The 21,484-nt window shown below is 57.7% G+C and overlaps 2 protein-coding genes across 2 annotated transcripts in view; one reads left to right on the plus strand and one right to left on the minus strand.

The window, feature by feature from the left end:
* LOC101416025 (granulocyte-macrophage colony-stimulating factor receptor subunit alpha) overlaps positions 1 to 21,484 on the plus strand; it is a 579,672-nt gene that overhangs the window by 241,548 nt on the left and 316,640 nt on the right. The window lies entirely within an intron of this gene.
* On the minus strand, positions 258 to 20,156 carry LOC139438376 (probable bifunctional dTTP/UTP pyrophosphatase/methyltransferase protein). Its single transcript, XM_071213442.1, has 9 exons — positions 20,028 to 20,156; positions 19,081 to 19,212; positions 17,388 to 17,435; positions 11,300 to 11,364; positions 10,046 to 10,107; positions 8,294 to 8,402; positions 7,084 to 7,495; positions 5,315 to 5,477; positions 258 to 2,930 (listed from the first exon to the last, which is right to left on the minus strand). Exons 1-9 carry the CDS (start codon positions 20,118 to 20,120, stop codon positions 2,602 to 2,604), a joined length of 1,413 nt encoding a protein of 470 aa, XP_071069543.1. The 5' UTR covers positions 20,121 to 20,156; the 3' UTR covers positions 258 to 2,601.

The raw sequence follows: 21,484 nt of genomic DNA on the forward strand, positions 1-21,484 counted from the left end.
TCGGCCTGGGGGGAGAGAAATGGGGTGAGGGTGGCCTGGGGGGAAAGGGGGTACCAGGTGGCCCAGGAGGGGAGGGGTGCCGACTGGCCTGGGGAGAGGAGACGTCCAGTCCTGACGCAGCAGCAGGGCCCGCCTTGAGGGGATGAGGCTGCGTGAGCGCTGCCCGGCCCCGAGCCCACCTGTTGTGACTGCCCGTGCCCCGACAGCCCGAGGGTGGGATCCAGGGAACGGGGGGGCGGGTGGCAGAGACTGGGGGGGGAGGCTCCTTCTGGGGTGATGAAATGTGCCCCGAGTGGGCAGAACGGCAGGTGCACAACCTTATACGCGCGCTCCAGGCACATCGGCGTGCTTAGGGTTACGTCCGCGTCGTGCTGATTTCACCCCAAGGAGTTCTGCGTGAACGTGCTTTGAAAGCCGTGGCACCCGCTCTGGGCCCGGCCTGCCCGGTCATTTGGGTTTGTGCCCCTCGACGGGGGAGCGGGAGGGCTGCCCGGACGCCCCTCAGAGTGCCCACGCCCAGGCTCGCACCCAAGGCCGCACCCCCAGGCACAGCCCCCTCTGCTCCAATGCCTCCTCTAGGCTCTTGGCACTCCCCAGACACCCCGGCCAGGTGGACTGTGAGTCCTTTTTTCTGAGTTCCTTTCCGAAGGTCCCTCCAGTGGAGAGCCCCTCTCTTGCCTTGCTGTGAGCACCCCCCAGCCTGGACCTGCTCGTCCTCCCATGGCCTTCCAAGCAGCTCCCCTTCCGAGCAGCTCCCCTTCTGAGCAGCTCTCCACAGAGGAGCTCTCCTTCCGAGGAGCTCTCCTTCTTAAGAGCTCTCTTTCTGAGCAGCTCTTCCGCCAAGCAGCTCTAGCGCCAAGCAGCTCCCCTTCTGAGCAGCTCCCCTTCTGAGGAGCTCTCCCGCTGAGCAGCTCCCCTTCCATGCAGCTCTCCCATTGAGCAGCTCTCCCACCAAGCAGCCCTCCCTCTGAGCATCTCTCCTTCCATGCGCTCCCCCGCCAAGCAGCTCCCCTTCTGAGCAGCTCTCCCACCGAGCAGCTCCCCTTCCGAGCAGCTCTCCCACCCAGCAGCTCTCCTTCCAAGGAGCTCTCCTTCTAACAGCTCTCCTGCCGAGCAGCTCTCCCACCGAGCAGCTCTCCCTCTGAGCATCTCTCTTTCCGAGGAGCTCTCCCACTGAACAGCTCTCCCTCTGAGCATCTCTCCTTCCGAGGAGCTCTCCTTCTGAGGAACTCTCTGCGCGAGCAGCTCTCCCACCGAGCAGCTCTCCCACCGAGGAGGTCTCCTTCCGAGCATCTCTCCTGCTGAGCAGCTCTCCTTCCGAGGAGGTCTCCTTCCGAAGAAGAACTCTCCCGCCGAGCAGCAATCCCACCGAGCAGCTCTCCCACCGAGGAGGTCTCCTTCCGAGCATCTCTCCCACTGAGCAACTCTCCTTCCAAGCAGCTCTCCCACTGAGCAGCTCTCCCTCTGAGCATCTCTCCTTCCGAGGAGCTCTCCTGCCAAGCAGCTCTCCTTCTGAGGAACTCTCCCACCGAGCAGCTCTCCCGCCGAGCAGCTCTCCCACCGAGGAGCTCTCCTTCCGAGCATCTCTCCCACTGAGCAGCCCTCCCTCTGAGCATCTCTCCTTCCATGCAGCTCTCCTGCCGAGCAGCTCCCCTTCTGAGCAGCTCTCCCACTGAGGAGCTCTTGCGCCAAGCAGCTCCCCTTCTGAGGAGCTCTCTGGTTCACTCTCCCTCACTCGCTGTCGCTCCATCTCCTTTTCCCTCTCAGCCACTGCTGTCTCTCAGTGTCCATCTCTCTTCTGTCTCTTTCTCTTTGTCTCTCTGTCCTTCTGTTTCTCTCCTCTTTCTCTATTTGTCTTTACCCTCCCCTGGCTACCTCCCTCTCCCTCCCCCCTCTCTCCCTCCCTCTCCTTCCCTCTCTTTGTCTCTCTCTCTGTCTTTTTGTGTCTCCTTCTCTTTGTCTGTCTGTCCATCTGTTTATTTAACTTCCTCTCTTCTCTTTCTCTGTACCCTCCCCAGCCTGTCTCCCTCTCTGTGTCCATCCTTCTGTCTCTTTCTCTCTGTATCCTTGCTTATCTCTCTCCTATTTCTCTGTACCCAGTCTGTCTTGCTCTCCCTCCCCCTCTCCGTCTTCCCCTTTTCCTCTCTCCTTCTGTGTCCCTCTATTTACCTCTCTCTCTTCTATTTCTCTGTGCCTTCCCGATTCTCTCCCTCCTCATTCATCTGTCTCCCTCCCTCTCTTTCCCTCCTGTGTCCATCCTTCTGTCTCTTTCTCTCTGTGCCCCTGCTTATCTCTCTCCTATTTCTCTGTCCCTCGTCTGTGTTGCTCTCCCTCCCTCCCTTTCTCTGTGTCCCCCTCTTCCCTCTCTTTCTCTCTGGGTCCCTCTATCACCTCTCTCTCTCCCCCTTCTATTTCTCTGTACCCTCCCCTGCCTCCCTCTCCCTCTCCCTCCCTCCCCGTCTTTCCCGCTTTCTCTGTCTCCCTGTCTCCCCTCTTGCTTGATTCCAGCTGCGGCCGTGCCTTGCTCCTGTCGGCCTCACACGCGGAACCTGCCCGGCACCTTCAGCGGCTGGGAGGAGACACCCCTTGGGGCCCCTGGCTCTAGGGACGCGGCCGCTGCTGCACCGTGACCGGGGACGCCGTGCGCCTGGCGTGTTTTGTGCAGAGCGCGACGGCTCCCTGGTGTCCCCCGCGGCTCCGGCACCCCCCGTGCCCACGTGAGTCTGCCCCGGGATGGGACGCTACCCGGAAGAGGCCTCCCTTGGGTCTGCCCAGGGCTCGGTGGTTCTGGTTCTCCCCTTCCCTGACGGCCAGCTCCAGGTGCGTGAAGATATGCCAGACGTGCTCGTCGTAGTACGTGATGATGCCCTGCAGGGAATACTGTCCGTCCGACGCCAGGTACAGGTTCGCTGACTCCGTGTTGCTGTAACCTTTATTAGGAAAAAAAGAAAAAGAGATTAAAAACAGGGCAGGCACGATGGGGTGAGGTCCTAGCCGAAATGTGGAAGCTGTATGGGGGGTGTCCTTAACATCCTGAGATGATAAAATGGGTGAAATAGTCAATGATTTTTTAAAAGATTTATTTATTTCTCTCCTTCACCCCCCCCCCCCCCCCCCCGTTGTCTGTTCTGTGTCTATTTGCTGCATCTTCTTTGTCCGTGGCACGGGAATCTGTGTTTCTTTTTGTAGCATCATCTTCTCAGCTCTCCATGTGGGTGGTGCCATTCCTGGGCAGGCTGCACTTTCTTTCGCGCTGGGTGGTTCTCTTTACGGGGCGCACTCCTTGCGCGTGGGGCTCCCCTACGCGGGGGACACCCCTGTGTGGCACGGCACTCCTTGCACGCATCAGCACTGCGCGTGGGCCAGCTCCACACGGGTCAAGGAGGCCCGGGGATTGAACCTTGGACCTCCCATGTGGTAGACGGACGCCCTAACCACTGGGCCAAGTCCACCGCCCTTAAATGATTTTAATCACATATGGTTAAATCTCTTCACTTAGGCAGCTCTGAAATTTCTAATACACTCATTGAGCTGGTTTTCTACTCATCTATTTGTTTTTTTCCCCCTACGATCTCTTTATTGTTTTTAAACGTTACATTCAAAACTCTAAGAGGTCCCCATATGCCCCCCACCCCCCTCACCCCACTCCTCCCACATCGACAACCCCCCACCTTCGCGGCACGCTCGTTGCGCTTGGCGAACACACGCCGGGGCACCACTGCTCTTTGCACTCAGTTCCCTGAGGGACGCGAGCCAGACCTTCTCAGCTTTGCTTACGGGAGTAAGATCACGTCGCAAAGCAAAACTAGACAGAAGGGTGTCAATCTGTAACTTTCCTCGGGGACAAAAAAGCTTGACATCCTTGAGCTGTCGGCTGAGAAAGGAGCCGTGAAAGCCTTGCACCTGCACGACGACATCTAATTTGTGGTTTATTAGCCGCAGAGATCAAGGACATGTCGGGTGGGCTCAAGGCAGCACAGGACTGAGAAACTGCACATCCCTCCTCATAGTCCCCTGGCATCACTTGTCTTTTTCTTGTTTTTTTCTCAACTACCCCCTTTCCTCCCCCCTTCCCCCCCCTCCCCAATAAAATCCCGAGCTCCCATTTTCACTGTGAACTGGTTTGGGGAAGATTTCTCCAGTCGCTTGCCTGTGCACCCGCAATAAATCACCTTCTCACTGAAAGACGTTTGTCTTTCAGGGCGTGGGATGAGGCAGGCCTGTCTACTGGAAAGAGTCCAGCTTACGGAAACACGAGCGGACCCTAGGTGAGGCAAACTGTGTGCTCGGAGGGAGAGCGACAGCCCGGGCCGTGAGTGGAATCGCGCCCCCAAAGCTACGTGGGAATCCGAATCCCTGCTCCCTGCGAATGTGGCTGATGTGGAAACACAGTGCCCATGGGAAGTAGTTCATGGGAGCTCACGCCGGAGTGGGGAGGGCTGTAAGCAACAGGATTGGGGTCCTTTTAAGCAGGGGACTGGAGGGAAGCGGATTTGGCTCAACGGATAGGGCGTCCGTCTACCACATGGGAGGTCCACGGTTCAAACCCCGGGCCTCCTTGACCCGTGTGGAGCTGGCCCACGCGCAGTGCTGATGCGCGCAAGGAGTGCCGTGCCATGCAGGGGTGTCCCCCGCGTAGGGGAGCCCCACATGCAAGGAGTGCACCCATAAGGAGAGCCACCCCACGTGATAAATGTGCAGCCTGCCCAGGAACGGTGCCGCACACAGAGAGCTGACGCAGCAAGATGACGCAACAACAAGAAAGAGACAGATTCCGGTGCTGCTGACAAGAATGCAAGCGAACACAGAAGAACACACAGCGAATGGACACAGAGAGCAGACAACTGGGGGCAGGGAAGGGGAGAGAAATAAAAAAGCTTAAAAAGAAAAAAGAAGGGGCCTGGAGAAAGACGCAGAGATGGGGGAGAGAGGTGATGCAGCCTTAAGCCTGGGGACACCGGGGCGGCTGGCAGGCGAGGGAGGTCGGGAGAGGTGATGAAGGACTGTTCCCTGCAGGTCTCTGGGGAGCACCGCCCTCCCCGCCTCCAGAACTGGGTGAGATGAAGTTCCTGCTGTTTCCAGCGGCAATGGGCCCCCGAAGCTCGGGCAGCCGGCGGGGGTGGAAGGCTAAAGCTCGGGTAGCCGGCAGGGGTGGGAGGCTAAAGCTGGGATAGCCGGCAGGGGTGGGAGGCTGATGCTACCGGACCAAGGGCCTGCGACGAGCCCCTGCCTGGTGCGCAGGGCCAGTGTCCTTTGGGGAGGAGCAGAGTTGCCCAGGGACCCCACGCGCACAACGAAGGTCCGCGGCGCTCACCTCGCCCCGTCTTGTCCAGCAGGCCCAGCCCGGCGCACGCGTCCAGCAGCCGCTCGGTCCCGGGCACGGAGGCGTCGATCCTGCCCGCCACATCGGCGGCCGAGAGCGCGGCGCCGTCTCTGAGCAGGTCGAACACTTTGAGCTTGGTAGCCGTGAACAGGGTCTGGCGGAGAGACAGGGCGCCGGCAGTGGGCGCACGGCAGCGTGCTGGGAGCGGGGGCTTTCCCAGCGCTCCGGGCTCCCAGACAGTCAAAGGGCGGAGGCCGGTGGGGAGGGCGTGGGGGGGGGGGGTTGAGCGCCCGCTTCCCACCGTGGGTGCCAGCCCTAGCCCCTCCTAACATCAAAACAAATTGAAAAAGTAACTCTCGGCGGGGAGCGGATGTAGCTCAGGGTCCAGCGCCCGCTTCCCCCGTACGAGGTCCCGGGTTCCATCCCCGGGACCTCCTAAAAAAATGTGGAACTTAAAAATGTCAGAAACGGTCCAAGATGGTTTAAATGGTTTTGAACTATAGCTGTTTCACCACATTTTTTTTAAAAGTCAATAGTTTCACTTTACTTTGTCTTTCCATTATTTTTTAAAATTTTTATTTGAATCTTCTACAGGGAAGAGAGAAGTCTGCCCCCAGTCAGAACAAGGTTTGCACATGATAAGAGCAAAATAATAACCAAATGGGTAGCGCGATCCACTGGGAGAAAATTCAAGGGCAAAAACGTACGTCAGCGGTGAATATCTCAGGCCAGTTTTAACAAACATCCTGGTGCCTTTTTTTTTTTTTTAATTAACTTTTTACTTTGGTAACATCTGTGCAACCTAAAGTTTCCCGTTCTAACCACGCACCAGTATCTAATTCCCTGGTTTCAATTACATTCGCAAAGCTGGGCTGCCGTCACCACACCCCTTACCCAAGCTTCCTTGTTCACCCAGAAAGAACTCCTGCCTGCAACTCTGAGTTCCTCAAGCCGGGTCTCTGCGTTTTGGGGGAGACCCGGGGACCCTGCGTGTGCTGGACCCTCCCCACTTCCTCGTGCGCGGTGGCCGCGCTCCTCCGTGGCCTTCCCAGGCGCGCGGGCTCGCCCGCTGCTCAGGACACGGCTCCGGGGGCAGGACACGCCGCAGGGGCGGGGACCGGGGCACCACTTGGCGGAGCGCTGGGCTGTCTAGGAGCGCCCTGGTGCAAGCGGACTTGGCGCGCGGAAACCCGCAGCCCCGGCTTCTTGCTCGCTCCGGAAACTCGGGGCTGGGGAGTTGGGGGGGGGGGGGGGGGGGGGGACACTTGAAACTAGCAGAGCCGTATCCATGGGCAGGCGGCGTGTTACAGGCACGTGGTTTGGTTTAACCAGAGAAACCGAGGCCCAATGTGACCGCCTGCCTTTCTTCCCTAAACCCTGGATATCGTCCACATCCACTTTACGGTATGGCGCGAAGGCAGGGAGCAGGCCCTGGTGTCCCTTCTAGACCTCCTCCCATAGCCTGAGGCCCCCGGGGGCCACAGCGGAAGGCAGAACCGGTCGTGGGAGGGGCGAGAGGGTCTGGGCTGAAGTGATTAAGGGCGGGGTGGCTGGGAGCGGGACCCCAGGAGGCAGCCCGTGCTCGCCCCATATGGGCAGGGACGCAGTAACGGGGACCCCCCACTTGGGCCCGGGCCCGGGTAGGAGGGTGCTTCTTGCGGGTTCAGCTCACCCCCACCCACCGCCAGCCTGGGCCGACCCCGCCGCCCCTGGCTGCTCCCCAAGCCCGCGGAGCGGGAGGCGCGGCGGCGCGCGCCTACCTTGGACGCTTTGAATCCGTCCAGGATTTCCACGAGGTCCCACGGGAAAGGGGGCAGGGCCTGCGCGCTCCCCCTGCGGTGGGCCTCGCCGCGCGCCTGCGGCTCCGCGCCCGCCCCCTCGGGGCCGCCGTCTCCAGGCGAGCGCGCGCCGCCGCTGCTGCCGCCGGGGGTGTCCCCGGCGCCCGGGCGCGCGCTGCCGTCCTCGTCGCTCAGGTCCTCGAAGCTGTCCACCGCCGGGATGGAGTCGTGCTTGGCGCGCCGCACGGCCCCGGGGCCCGGCGGGTAGTAGAGCTCGGCCAGCTTCTTGCAGAAGCGGTTGAGCGGGAAACCCATGACGTTGAGGAAGTCGCCAACGATGCGCTCCACCAGGATGCCCCCCAGCGCCTGGATGCCGTAGCCGCCCGCCTTGTCCCTGGGGGCGGGGCGGGGGGCTACGGTAAGGGGGCTGTCCCCTGCCCAGGCCCTGGAGACGCCCCAGAGCCTGGCCGCTCCTTTGCCACCTGGGAAAGGACTCCCGCCCCCCCCCCCCAAAAAAAAAGACATGCCATGGTCCACCCCCCTGTCCACGAAAGTGGTCTGATTTGGAAAGAGAGACTTTGCAGATGCGATTCATTAGGATGGAGCCAAACCGGAGAAGGGCGGGTGGGACCAAGAGGATGCTGGCCTGGAAGGGGCAGGAGGGGCCTCCCCAGAGCCCCCCAGGGAGGGCGACACCCTGCCCACTCCTTATACTGGACTTGTGGCGTCCAGAGCTAGGAGGGGATAAGTTTCTGTCGTTTGGAGCCACCCCCCGTGGGTGGTGTTTTGTTATGGCAGAGACAGGAAACTCATACAAGGAGAGGCACGAGGCCGGGTGGCCACAGGCGGTCTCTGGAAGTGGGAGTGAGACCCCCAGCCAGGCCAGGAGCCGCGGGGCGGGGGCGGTCCAGACCCCGGGTCGTGCCTCATCCGGGACTGTTTGAAGCCTCGAGGCTTTGCCTTCCGGGAGAGAAGCAGGTTGTCCGCCAGTACTGAGAGATGAGCGGCCGTGGGAGAGGCCACGGGTCTGGGAGAGGCCACGGGCCGGCCTCGCTGCTGGAGGCAGGAGCCCCTCTGGGCGCTGGGCCGCTGAGCCCTGCACCCCGCCCCCATGTGCCGGTCCCAGGCGGCGTCCTGGCTGGGCCTCCCCTCCCGCCCCGCCCCCCAGCGCCCCAGCGGAGCCAAGACTCACATGGGCTCCCCGCTGTGGATGTACTCCCACAGGAGCTCCTCGGACAGCTCCGAGAATGTCACCTTGGTTTCCTCGTAGAACTCGCAGACCTCGGTGTCCAGCTGGCCGTCTGAAAGGGGAGGCCGGGGAGGAAGCACGGGCGCCCAGGAGGACAGAGGCCCAGAAGGACAGGCGCCTAGCACAGATGCCCCCAACTGAGCACAGATGCCCAGATGGACAGACACGCAGGACAGATGCCCCAAAAGTGAGGACAGATGCCCGGATGGACATATAATCAAATGGACAGGCACCCAGGTGGACAGATGCCCAGAAGGACAGGCACCCAGGACAGATGACCCCAAACTGAGCACAGATGCCCAGATGGACAGACACCCAGGACAGATGCCCAGAAGGACAGGTGCCCAGGAGGACAGATGCCCCAAAACTAAGGAGAGACACCCAGATGGACAGAAAACGAGGGGGATAGTCAGATGGGCAGACATCCAGGCAGACAGATGCCCAGAAGGACAGATACCCCAAAAGTAGTGAGGACAGATGCCTAGAGGGATACACAAATGGACAGATACCCAGACACACAGATGCCCAGGACAGATGCCCCAAAACTGAGTACAGATGCCCAGATGGACAGACACGTAGGACAGATGCCCAGATGGACAAATACTCAGACAGACACCCAGGCGGACAGATGCCCAGAAGGACAGGCTCCTAGGACAGATGCCCCAAAACTAAGGAGAGACACCCAGATGGACAGAAAACCAGGCAAACAGATAGTCAGATGGACAGAGACCCAGACAGACAGATGCCCAAGACAGATCCTCCAAAAGTGAGGAAAGATTCCCAGATGGACAGATACTCAAACGGACAGGCACCCAGACAGACAGATGCCCAGAAGGACAGACACCCAGGACAGATGCCCCAAAACTGAGCACAGATGCCCAGATGGACAGATGCCCAGAAGGACAGATACTCCAAAAGTGAGGACAGATTCCCAGATGGATACTCAAATGGACAGACACCCAGGTGGACAGATGGCCAGAAAGACAGGCGCCCAGGACAGATGCCCCCAAACTGAGCACAGATGCCCAGATGGACAAACACTCAGGTGGACAGATGCCCAGAAGGACAGATACTCCAAAAGTGAGGACAGATTCCCAGATGGACTCTCAAAATGGACAGACACCCAGGTGGACAAATGTCCCAAACTAAGGCTAGACACCCAGATGGACAGAAAACCAGGTGGACAGACAGAAGGACAGACGCCCCAAAAGTAGTGAGGACAGATGCCTAGAAGGGCAGGCACCCAGATGGACAGATGCCCAGGACAGATTCTGCAAAAGTGAGGACAGATTCCCAGATGGACAGAAGATACTCAAACAGACAGACACCCAAGCAGACAGATGCCCGGAAGGACAGATGCTCCAAAAGTGAGGAAAGACACCCAAGCAGACAGATTCCCCAGAAAGACAGACACTTCCAGTGCAGATACCCCATTAGGACGAAACCCCAGACAGACAGGTGCCCTGGGAGGTCAGGCACCCCAAAAGTGAGGGCAGACACCCCAAAAGTGAGGACAGACACTCAGGTCAACAGCCGCCCAGGAAGGACAGGTACCCCCCCCCCGTGAGTGGGGCCGTTTTTCTGGGGGGCTCCGGTGAGTGCACCCCCAGCCTGGTGGCCCCCGGCCTCCCTCAGGGATGGCCGCCCACTGCCCGGTGGGAGGTGGGGGGCGCGGGGGCGCGGGGCCGCGGTTACCTTGGCTGCCACAGTGGACGATGGTGACGCCCGTGTACACGCTGTGCTCCTTCCCATTTAACCTGCAAGGGGACGGCGGGGGCAGCATCAGCGCCCCGGCCATAGCGCGGAAGGGCTTGGCTCGCGACGCCCTGGGGCCGAGCCTCCAGGCTGCCCGCGCCCTCAGCTCCTCCTCCCTGCGGCGCCCAAGGGGCACCCTGAGTGGGTGGACGCCGGTCTCTGGGGTCGTCCATTTCAGGGCGGGGCGGCCGAGCCATCCCTTTCCAGCCCAGGACACGGGGCGCAAGCGGCGTGCACACAGCGGCCATGGAGAGAGCGGCGAGCGCCGAGAGCATGCAGCTCGAGCCCGCGCCTCCCGGGGTCAGCGTGCTGCTCCAGGACTGGGCGCGGCCGGAGCACACACCGCAGCCAATGTCACGACAGGCGTGGGGCTCCGAGGCCGAGCTGGAGGACCCCTGCCCGGGTGGGAGCGTGCGTAGGTGCGCTCGGCCGCTGCGAGAACCGCTCGCACTCGGGGGCCGTTCTGGGACCCAGGGTTCGAGACGTGGATGCTCTTAGGAAACGCAGGAGATGGGCCTGGGAGGAAACGCTGGTGGGATCGAACCGTGGCCCCCGCAATCTTAACCCACGTCCCTGTGGGTGTGCCCTGTTTGCACGAGGACCTTTGAAGGTGCTATTTTTGGGTGAGGACTCTCGTGCAGAGGAAATGAAGATCCCACTGGGCTGAGGCCAGTTGGCTCGGGGCCTGAGCCTGTGTGGAGGAGAAGTGGAGGAGATGGGCGAGGAGAAGACAGAGGTCAGCAGGGCCCAGAGGAGAAGATGCGAGGAGAGAGAGTGCCGAGAGCGGAAGATTGCGGGGACGCTGGAGCTCTGGGAGAAAGCCAGCCTGGAGGCGCGTGATGCGGGACTTCAGCCTCCAGCCACGAGGAGTGAGCCCCAGCCCCCGAAGCCTGTGCTGTCTGGCATTTGTCACAGCAGCCTGCGCAGACTAAGACGCTGAGCCTGGGCGAGGAAGGGGCCGGAGACCCCAGGCTCGTGTTTGCACCTGGGCTGCAGGTGAAGGCCCGTCAGAGGGACCTCCGTCCCAGCTGAATTCAAAGGCGGCTCCCGTCTACCCCCAGGCGGCGGGCAGCCCCGAACCCGGAGAAGGTGGCCGGGCCAGGGGGAGGGCGAGGAACGGAGGAGCCGGAGCGGACGTGGCCCTTCTCGCCGGCCCCGCCGCTGCTTCAGGCGCAGGGGCCTCCCCAGGCCCACCTGGAGAGCATCTTGTAGGCGTCCTGCTTGTCCACAGGCTTCTCCAGGATCAAGGACCCCACCGTCTGCGGGAGGAAAGCACAGAGAGGGCATGGAAAGGGGGTGTCCCCTGCCCCAAGGCAAGACTGTGACGTGTGCACGGCTTGCTCTTTCGTTTCAAATTAGAAATTGACATAATATCACCATTTTGAGGGGAACCAGTCAGTTCCATTTAGTGCATTCACATGTTCTGCTACCATCGCCTCTGTGTAGGAACTGGGGGGGAGAGGAAGGTTGCGAACTGACGCCTACGTGGGGGAAGTCTATGATAAGCTGGAGGTGAGTGTTTGTACAGGGAAGGGATGAGATGGGGGCACAGGGTTACTTCTGGGTGGGGCTTTGTGGGCTTGAGGGGGGCTAGGGTTGGGAGGATGGGTCAGAGGGCCCAAGGAATTGGGGGAGGGGGCTGGGGGGACCAGATGAACATGGCAGATTGTCAGGTATGTGGTTGGAACTATACTGTTGAGAAAACTCTTTAGACAATGTAATAAGGATGGATTATCTGTTTAAGGTGCTTGGGGGGGGGGGGCCATCAGGCACAGGGGCAGGCTTCCAGGAAGTGTGTGGGTGCTCATTGTGTCACGGTGGGTTATATCATTGAGTGGAGACCCATACAATGAGAGTGAAGGTGTACCCACATCCTGGGGAGACCTGATGTTCTCAATCAGAGGGAATTGTGTCTCTCCAGAGAACGGGTGGCTCCCAATGGGTTAGGGCAGTCGAGTAGGTCAAGCCCTCAACATTGTGGCAAGTATCTGTGATCTCATCCTTTAAGTAATGAAGATTGATTGTCACTGTGGGCCCTGAGGGGAGGGGGGGAGACGTATAGAATAGATGGAATCAGGATAACTCTGGGGCAGTGGAAGTGTCCTGCAGGATCATGCAGTGATGGATATAGGACATACTAAATTCACCAAAAATGTATAAATGTAAACCATAAGGTAAAACATAAGGCAACTAAAAATTTAGAAAATTGTACAGTCTAAAATATAAACCATCATGTGAACCAAAACAGAACCATGTTTGAAAGCTGTATTTCAATATCTGTACAACAGCTGCAGCAAATATAACATGAACATGTAAAAAGATCATTGCTGGGGAAGGGGGAAAAGGATTGATGTTGGATATGTGGGAATTCCCTATATTATATATGTGAATTACTGTGATCTAAAACTTTTACAAAGACAAAATTAAAAATGAGAAGAAGAAAAAAAGCAAGGATATAGACACTGAAGAAAACCTGAAATTGCCTTGCCACTGTTCGTACAGGGCAACGTCTATTGCAGTGATGCAATGCAAAACGTCAAAAACAAATCTTTACGATATTTTTTCATTTTTTAATACTCCAACTTATTTTTTCTCTATTTTAGTTTTTCTAAATTAGTATGTATTCTATTTCTAATTTTTTAAACCCATCACTATATTTCATTTTCCTCTTAATTGAACTTGGCAATATATTAGGCTTCTTTGTTGAAGAAATTTTTGACCACAGATGGGTTCAGCTATGGCAGGGCAGGAACACTGGTGTGGGGTGTTATTGATGGAGGCACATGGTTGGGAGGGAGTTCTCCAGGGCGTGTTATCTAGGGTACGTAAAAATGTCTGGACACATGTTGGGTATTTTCGTAGTAGTTACAGTTACAAAGGACAACTGAGGGAGTGCTGAGTTCCCAGCCAGGGGAGCTCTGTCACATTCCCCAGTGGAACAGCAACAGTCCCCCACGTGCAAGGGAAAAAAGACCAGTGAAGAAGGATGGTCCAATGATGAGCCCTTGATACTGATGACTATGCTTAGGAGCCTGTGCGCCTGAAATATGAACTAAGCCTAGAGCTGCAGGGTGCCTAAGAGTTACCTCCTGAGAGCCTCCATGTTCTCAAAGGAGGCCACTTTCTAAGCCAAACTCAGCATGTAAATGCATTACCTTCCCCCCAGGGTGGGACATGACTCCTGGGGATGAGCCTCCCTGGTGCTGAGGGATTACTACGAGGCACCAGCTGGTAATGTAACTAGAAAAAGACCTTGAAGAACAGCGCCAACTCAGATCAGCAGAATATCTCAGCCTACATGTAGGATCATGTGTTCAAGACTGCTTTTTGACCTTGAATAAAACGGAGAAATGGCAAAGACAAATGCGTTCACATGGCTAAGAGTCTTCAAAAAAGAGTTGGGAGGTCATCGGAGGGGTTGCACTTATACACACCTTAGCAGGACCCCAGAGACAGCCAAAGTAGATACAACCCCAGGTACTGGTTGTCCTGAGGGCTATGGAGACCCACAGGTTCTGTGGTCATGGCAGATAGCTCCAGAATTCAGTGCCGTGTCAGTTGGCCCTACTTTGGAATTTGTGTACCTGTGTATGATGGAGCTGGACTCAGAGGTGATCTTTCTACACGTGCCTCTTCTGTCACTTTTACTGAACCTGTGGTTGGTGCTGGGGTTGGTTTATACTCAGGAGACCTGAATCTCTGGACTGTCCATGTGCCAGCTGGGCCCTGAGCCTCAGAGGTCTTGCAACTGCTACCCTCTGGTTCATTGGACTTACCCAGGCCAGCTAACAGGGAGGTGAAGAAGGTCAACCACCACACCAGGGAGCCAAGAGTGCCTACAACTGCATGGAGGAGAATCCCATCCATCAGCCATGAGGAATCAAAGCCCCGTCTCAATTTAGAGGTGGAGTGGACATCACCATCCCAGGTTCCACAGGATGGAGGAATAGAGTATGGATTAGAGTGGACTTACTGATATCCTCCTATGGAACTACTGTGACTAGTAATAGAAGAAATTGTGTCACTGATGTGAAGAAAGTGGCCACGGTAGTTGCTGGGGGCAGAGAGAGGGAAGAAGAAATGTGATGTGGGGGCATTTTGGGGACTTGGAGTTGTCCTGGGTGGTGCTGCAGGGACAGATGCTGGTCATTATATATCCTGCCATGGCCCACTGGGTGGACTGGGGGAGAGTGCAAACTACAATGTGGACTGTTAACCATGTGGTGCAGTGGTGCTTCAGGGTGTGTTCTCCAGGTCCAGTGAATGTCCCGTGGGGGTGGTGGGGTTGATGTGGGAGGAGTAGGGTGAGGAGCGATGGGGGGTATATGGGGGCCTCTTATATTTTTTTGAATGTAACATTTTTTAAAAATTAAGAAAAAAAAAGTAAAAACTAAATAAATAAATAAAAGGAAACCTCTACCCTTCAGCAGCTGTGATGGTTGGAAAATATATGGAACCCTGAAAATCCTGTTCTTACAGCTAATCCATGCCTGTGGTTGTGGACCTACTGTAAGCAGGGTCTTTGGATTAGGTCACTTCAGTTAAGGCATGGCCCAGGGTAAGTCTTAATCCTCTTCCTGGAGTCCCTTTTAAGAGAATATAATTCAGACAGAGAGAGAGAAAGGCAGGAAGCAAGGAGATGGAAGCAGGAAACCCCAAAGACAAAGGAGAGTCCAGCAGATGCCACCGTGTGCTTTACCATGTGACACAGGAGCCCAGGGCTGCCAGCATCTGGTCCTTGGGGAGAAAGTATTTCCCGATGATGCCTTGATTTGGACATTTTCACGGCCTCAGAACTGCAAGCTTGTACGCTAATAAATCCCTGGCGTACAAGCCAGCCCATTTTGGTACATTGCTTTCGACAGCCCGGCAGACTGAAACAAGTCACTAACCATTCATTCCCCCCTCTCCCCAGTTCCTGGAGACCCCTGCTCTCTTTTCTGTCGCTACGGATTTACCGATTCTGGACATTTCATATAAACACAAGCATGTAAGAGGTGGGCTTTTGGGTCTGGCTTATTTCGTCTACCATGACGTCTTGGAGGTGTACCCACATTTTAATGTGTATCAGAACTTCCTTCCCTGTTGTGGTTGACTAGGATTCCATTGTCTAGATAAACAACACTTTGCTGATCCATACCTCTATCGGAGAGCACGTGGGTAGTCTCTCCCTTTTGGTTATTGTGACTCATGATACGATTTTTACTGTTGTCCGTTCTTTTGGGCTGACTGAAGAATGGCAGTGTATCTGTGATGGGCGGGCTAATGTGTTGACTTGGCCAGGGCACGGTGCCCAGCGGTTTGGTCAAGCGAGCACTGGGCTATTTGTCACACAAGGGCATTTCATGGACTTTAATCATCGGTGAGTTGTTTGCACAGGTGGCTGGTTACATCTACAATCAACTGAGGAGACTGTCATCAGCAATGTGGGATGTCTCACCCAATCAGCTGAAGGCCTTCAAAGGAGAAGTGATTTCAGCATTCAGGGAGAAAAACTGTCTCTCCTTCAGACAACCAGTGTCTTCTGGGAACTCGTCAGGGACCTTCACTGAAGCCCCTAGTTTGCAGCCCGCCCTATGAAATTTGGACTTGTGCATCCCCGTGGTCGTGTGAAACCATTTTATAAAATCTCATCCTATTGGCAGAGCTCTCCTGTCAGTTCTCTTTCCTACGAGAATCCTGAGTAATATGTCGGGTCTATACTAACTTCTGTGCTTAACTTCCTGAGTTAAGGAAGTTATTCTTTAACTTAGTCACTGTTCACTTACTAGCCTCAACGAAGAAACATCCCTCACCATAATTTAGATTCAGGGTCTGCTTCCCACCTGCACGTGTAGGTGCCACGCAAGCCCCATGGAGACAGGTGGCAGCCACGAGCAAGGCAGATCACCCAAGCCGGCATTTTCCAACCCTGCACTGTCTGAAATACTCAAATCCACAGCCGCCACCTGGAGACTGGACAGAGCGCCTGGTGGAGGGGTCTGGGCGTCCCAGGGGGACACTGGCCATCAGGCTGGTCAATCTCCAGGGCAGGGGTCTGTGGTGAGGCCCACCCCGTGGGACCTCCCAGCAGGAGCATGCTCCCCAGTATCTGCTGTGGGCTGATCTGAACTGTGTTCTCCAAAAAAATGTGTTGACATCCCCAACCTTGGTATCGGTAGCAGTTTGTTATGGTTATGAATTCCAAAAACAGATATTGGATTATTCTTATAATCAGGTCTGTACCTGGGCATGACTGAGTTATGATTAGGGCATTGAGTCCCCACCCACCCACCCACCAAGGGGTGGGGGCTCACAGATAAAAGGCAAGGCGAAGAAGAGAGTTGACGGTTTTCTGAGGTTGGCGTTTTGATGTTGGAATTTGATGCTGAAGACTTAAGCTGGAGCCCTGGGAAGTCAGCACACAGAGGAAAGAGAAGCCAGTCCCAGGAAGAAAGGAACCTTGAACCCAGAGAAAAGCCCCAGGAACTTAGGAACCCAGGAAGCCTGAACCCTCGCAGACGTCGGCAGCCATCTTGCTCCAAATAGACTTTGGTGAGGGAAGGAACTCATGCTTTATGGCCTGGGATCTGTAAGCTCCTACCCCAAATAAATGCACTTTATAAAAACCAACCCACTTCTGGTATTTTGCATCAGCACCCCTTTGGCTGACTAACACACTGTCTGTGAATGGAATCTCATTTGGAAATAGGGTCTTTGGAGATGTGATTGTTAAAAAGAGGCCAGGCTAGATTGGGATGGGTCCTATTTCCATCTCACTGGGATCCTTCTGAGGGCCGTGTGGACCCAGACAAGGCGGGGGGCCAGTGGAGGCAGAGGAGGAGCCTGAAGCGATGCCTCTAGAGCTCAAGGAGCCTCTGGGGCCCCGGGAGCTGGAAGGGGCAAGAAGGGGCCTCTCCTAGAGCCTCCAGGGGAGCTTCCAACACCTTGCGGCCAGACTCCTGGTCTCCAGAACTGTGGGAGGACAAACATCTGTGTCTTCCCGCCTCCCGGTGTGTGGCGCTTTGTTACAGCAGCCCCACAAGCCCGTCCAGTCTCCCCTAAACAGAGGGACTCACACCCCACAAGGGGGCTGCTGGCTCCCTGTGGCACGCTCCGTGTTCATTTCCGGATGGGAAACAAGGGGAACTGTCGCGGACTTTTTTTTAGGAGGTACTGGAGATTGAACCCGGGACCTCGAACGAGGGAGGCAGGCGCTCAACCACTTGAGCGCTACCCGCTCCTTGTTGCAGACAGCTGAAACAACTTGGAGGCTCAGAGGAGCTCCCCAAAAGGGACTCACCACGATAGTGTCGGCTCCGATGACGACGTCGGGGGTCCGTAAGTCTTTCTGCGAGAAATCCGAATACAAACGTCAAGTCGGCATGGCTGCTTGTCTCCCACGTTGCTACGGGCGTGAGGCAGGAAATGGAATCCTTGGCCCGAAGCTGGCTTCACCTGGGTCCCCTTGGTGTCCCCAGCAAGGACACGGACACGAGTGGGTCACTGGACCCCCACCAGTGGGCCCCAGCCCGCCCCCTCACCACTTTGCCTGTTGGCTGCCTCTGACTTTACCCCCTCCCAGACAGGGCCACGGACCCAGGTGGGAACCTGCAGGGCCCACAGGATGAGTGAGGGGCTGACATCCCTCAGGACTGGCTCTTGACCTCCCAAATCACGCCCTGCACGCTTTTCATGTCTTTTCCACGGTTTTTTCTTGGAGGTACCAAGGATCGAACCCGGGATCTGTACGTGGAAGGCAGGCACTCAACCACTGAGCTACACCCGCTCCCCTGTTCCGCAGGGTTCTGTTTCTTTCACGGGAAGGTTCCAAATAAGGTAATTCGGGGGCCCGTCACCCTCCCTGAGAGATCCTAAATTAAGCCCCAAAGTGTCTAATTCACTATCATTCAAGGAAAAGGTACTCTGGAGGGTGAAATAAACATGTCAACAGGTAATTCGACCTGGGGCATCAGAGCCGAGCAGCAAATGGTGGCCCAGAGCCACAGGCAGGCAATGGGACAACAGCGTGCTGGTGAGGGCCACTGTGCCTCCCTAAAAGCGGGCAGGGGAGCCCTAAGGGCTGGGGCAGGCTGGCTGAGTGCTGAGCTGGCAGTTCCTAGGACAGTCCAGGGCCACAGCTCAGAGGCGCCAAACACCCCACTGTCCCAGGTGAACGCACTTACCTGAAACCCTCATACACCCTCAAACTCATGTCCCCCTTAAATACAAGCACTTCTAGCCTTATCACTGCAGAAGGTGAATCAATGGGTCAATTAACATTCATTACTCTACAACAGTACTTAGTATAACCTCCACAATAATACGTTCTATCAGTTGCCATAGACTATGACATGGTAATATGTAGTAATAGATAAACTGTGTTCATTATATATTATAAACGGTATTTATTTATGACATATACCTTAAAACCTAAGCACTGGGGAAGCAGACTTGGCCCAGTGGTTAGGGAGTCTGTCTACTACATGGGAGGTCCACGGTTCAAACCGGGGCCTCCTTGACCTGTGTGCAGCTGGCCCATGCGCAGTGCTGATGTGCGCAAGGAGTGCCCTGCCATGCAGGGGTGTCCCCACGTAGGGGAGCCCCACATGCAAGAAGTGCGCCCCGTAAGGAGAGCCGCCCAGTGCGAGAGAAAGTGCAGCCTGCCCAGGAATGGTGCCGCCCACACAGAGAGCTGACGCAGCAAGATGATGCAACAAAAAGAGACACAGATTCCCGTGCCGCTGACAACAACAGAAGCGGACAAAGAAGAACATGTGGCAAAATGGACACAGAGAACAGACAACTTGGAGGGGTGGGGTTGTGGGAGAAAGGGGAGAGAAATAAATAAAAAATAAAATCTTAAAAAAAACCCCAAAACCTAAGCATTCCCTCACGGCCAACAAACTTTAAAAATCAAGCAGAAAATAAAATAAAAATAAATAAATAAAAATTTAAAAATAACCAAAAAAAGTCAAGCAGAAAGGTAGACTTGCCAGGTACATCCGGTGCGCCACCTCCAGCGCTTTCTGCTTGGCCGTTTCCATGGCGTAGGCATAAGGGCTGGGAAAGGAAGCTTTGTCCAGTGTCTCCTTAAATCTGGAAGGGACCACTTCAAACCGGAGACCCTAACAGCGAAGAGAAGTGAGTCAGAAGGGCTTAGTGCCAAGGACTGGGGAACGTGACAGAGGCAGATTTACAATGAACGGCGTGTTCTCCCAGGCTGCCTTCGCCCCTCGGCCCCTTGACCCTCCAGGAACCTGGGCAGACCGCAAAGCCCCCCCAGAACGAGGAGCTCCTCTCAAAGAGAGGCAGGTGGCCACAGCCCCCCGGGTGGCACTTGGTGGAAAGAGGCTGGCTGAGGAGTTGGCACCAGAGGCTGCTTGGGGCAGTTATTGATTTGCAAACCCTGTGACTGCTGACACAACAGGTCAGAGGGTTCCCGGGTGCCCCCGAGGCCTGCGCTCCACAAATAAACCGCTCGCAGGAAATTCGACCAGAATCACAAAGGAGCCCCTGGGTGAGGGCGACAAATTTTTATTCCCAAAATACATAATGTCAGGGGCCTGTCATCCCAGAGTCCAGTGAGGACAAGAATGGGAATTACCAACCCCCAGTGAGGAAGCGCCATCCTCACTTCTCCCACCTCCTGCAATCCTGCCACCCTCGTATACATCAGCCCACCCGCAGGTGACCCCCCAGGACCCCCCCCAACGCCCCCCAAAAACAAAACAGCGTCTGCCTCGTACCTTTCCCCCTCCCCCTCTATACCTACTCCCGCCTCTCGGTCTCCAGCGCCAGGACACAGACCCGACCCCGGCCCGGAAGCCTCAGTCCGACCCCTGACCCTCGGCCCCTGACCCCCCCCGGGGGTCTCGGGCCAGGCAGGCCCCCCCCGCCCCTAACGACCCGCCCACCCCGCGGGCCCAGCCCGGCCCCTCACCGCCTGGCTGAGGATCTCCTGGCGGCGCGGCGAGGCGCTGGCCAGCACCACCCGTTTCCCCAGCAGCTTCCCGATCACCGGGCACAGCACCATGGCGACGCAGGCCCAGCCCGGAACGCGAGCCCCGCTGCGCCCGCGACGCCGGGCGGAAGGAACAAAGGCGCGACGGCCCCTGGCTCCGCCCCTCGCCACGCCCCAAGGCAACCGCTTCCGGTCGAAGGTCGCGCCCCGCCCCTCGCCCCGCCCCATCCGGCCCGCTTAACGGGCTGAAGGCCCCGTCCATCAGTCGCCACGCCCTCGCCACGCCCCATGCGGCCTGCTTAAGGTCTAAGGCCTCGGCCGCCCCTTGCCCCGCCCCTTGCCCCGCCCATTGCAACGCCCTCGCCCCGCCCATCGCCCTGCCAGGCCCGCCTTCGGAGCTGAAAGCCTCGCCCGCCCCTCGTCCCGCCCCTCGCCCAGCCTCTTGCCGCCCGATTGACGGGCTGAGGGCGTCGCCCGCCCCTCGCCCCGCCCCTCGGCCCGCCCCTTGCCGCCCGATTGACGGGTTGAAGGCCGCGCCCACTCCTTGCCCCTCCCATTGCACAGCTCATCGCCACGCCCCCGCCACGCCCCATGCGGCCCGTTTAACCGGCTGAAGGCCTCGTCAACCAGTCGCCCCGCCCTCGCCCCGCCCATCGCCCCGCCCCATGCGGCCCGCCTTCGGGGCTGAAGGCCTAGTCCGCCCCTCGCCCCGCCCATTGCACATCCTATTGCCCGCCCTCGCCCCGCCCCTTACTGCCCGCTTTCCGGGCAGACGGCCTCGCCCGCCCCTCGCCCCGCCCCTCGCCCCGCCCCTTACAGCTTGATTGACGGGATGAAGATCTCGCCTGCCCCTCGCCCAGCCGCATGAGGCCCGCCTTCGGGGCTGAAGGCCTCGCCCGCCCCTCGCCCCGCCCCTTACAGCTTGATTGACGGGCTGAAGATCTCGCCTGCCCCTCGCCCAGCCGCATGCGGCCCGCCTTCGGGGCTGAAGGCCCCGCCCACCCCTCGTCCCGCCCATTGCACATCCCATCGCCCCGCCCCTTACTACCCTCTTTCCGGGCTGAAGGCCTCGCCCCGCCCACTGCACATCCCATCGCCACGCCCGTTGAGGCACCGCCCCTCCCTCTGGGCGGGGTAAAGGCCCCGCCCCCGTCCCGCCCCACCCTGGGCGAAACCCCGCCCCCTTCCTCCCTGCCCCAGGGCACAAGTTCCTGCCTGGGGTCAGGGGGCGGGGGCAGGCACAAAGCGGATGGGGGTTGTCCTTGGGTGCGGTGGGGGGTGGTCCCTGTAGGGTGGAGGGGTGCAGTGATTGATGGGGGGTTCCCGTGGGCGGGGTGTGTGGAGGACCCTTGGAGTGGGGAGTTGATCCCCCGGGGAGGGGTGCGATTGGGCACAGTGATGGGGGTTTGCGTGGGCACGGTTTGGGGGGGTGGGCT

Source organism: Dasypus novemcinctus, chromosome Y, assembly GCF_030445035.2.
Source record: "Dasypus novemcinctus isolate mDasNov1 chromosome Y, mDasNov1.1.hap2, whole genome shotgun sequence".
Taxonomy (NCBI): domain Eukaryota; kingdom Metazoa; phylum Chordata; class Mammalia; order Cingulata; family Dasypodidae; genus Dasypus; species Dasypus novemcinctus.

What these genes read in the sequence shown, in the direction of transcription:
- LOC139438376 (XM_071213442.1), bottom strand. Translation starts at nt 20,120, where the DNA reads ATGGTGCTGTGCCCGGTGATCGGGAAGCTGCTGGGGAAACGGGTGGTG. An exon ending in CGTCCACTGTGGCAGCCAAG is followed by an intron (nt 8,403 to 10,045) that starts GTAACCGCGGCC and finishes CTCCCCTTTCAG; the next exon opens with ACGGCCAGCTGGACACCGAG. An exon ending in GCTGGACAAGACGGGGCGAG is followed by an intron (nt 2,931 to 5,314) that starts GTGAGCGCCGCG and finishes TTCCTAATAAAG; the next exon opens with GTTACAGCAACACGGAGTCA.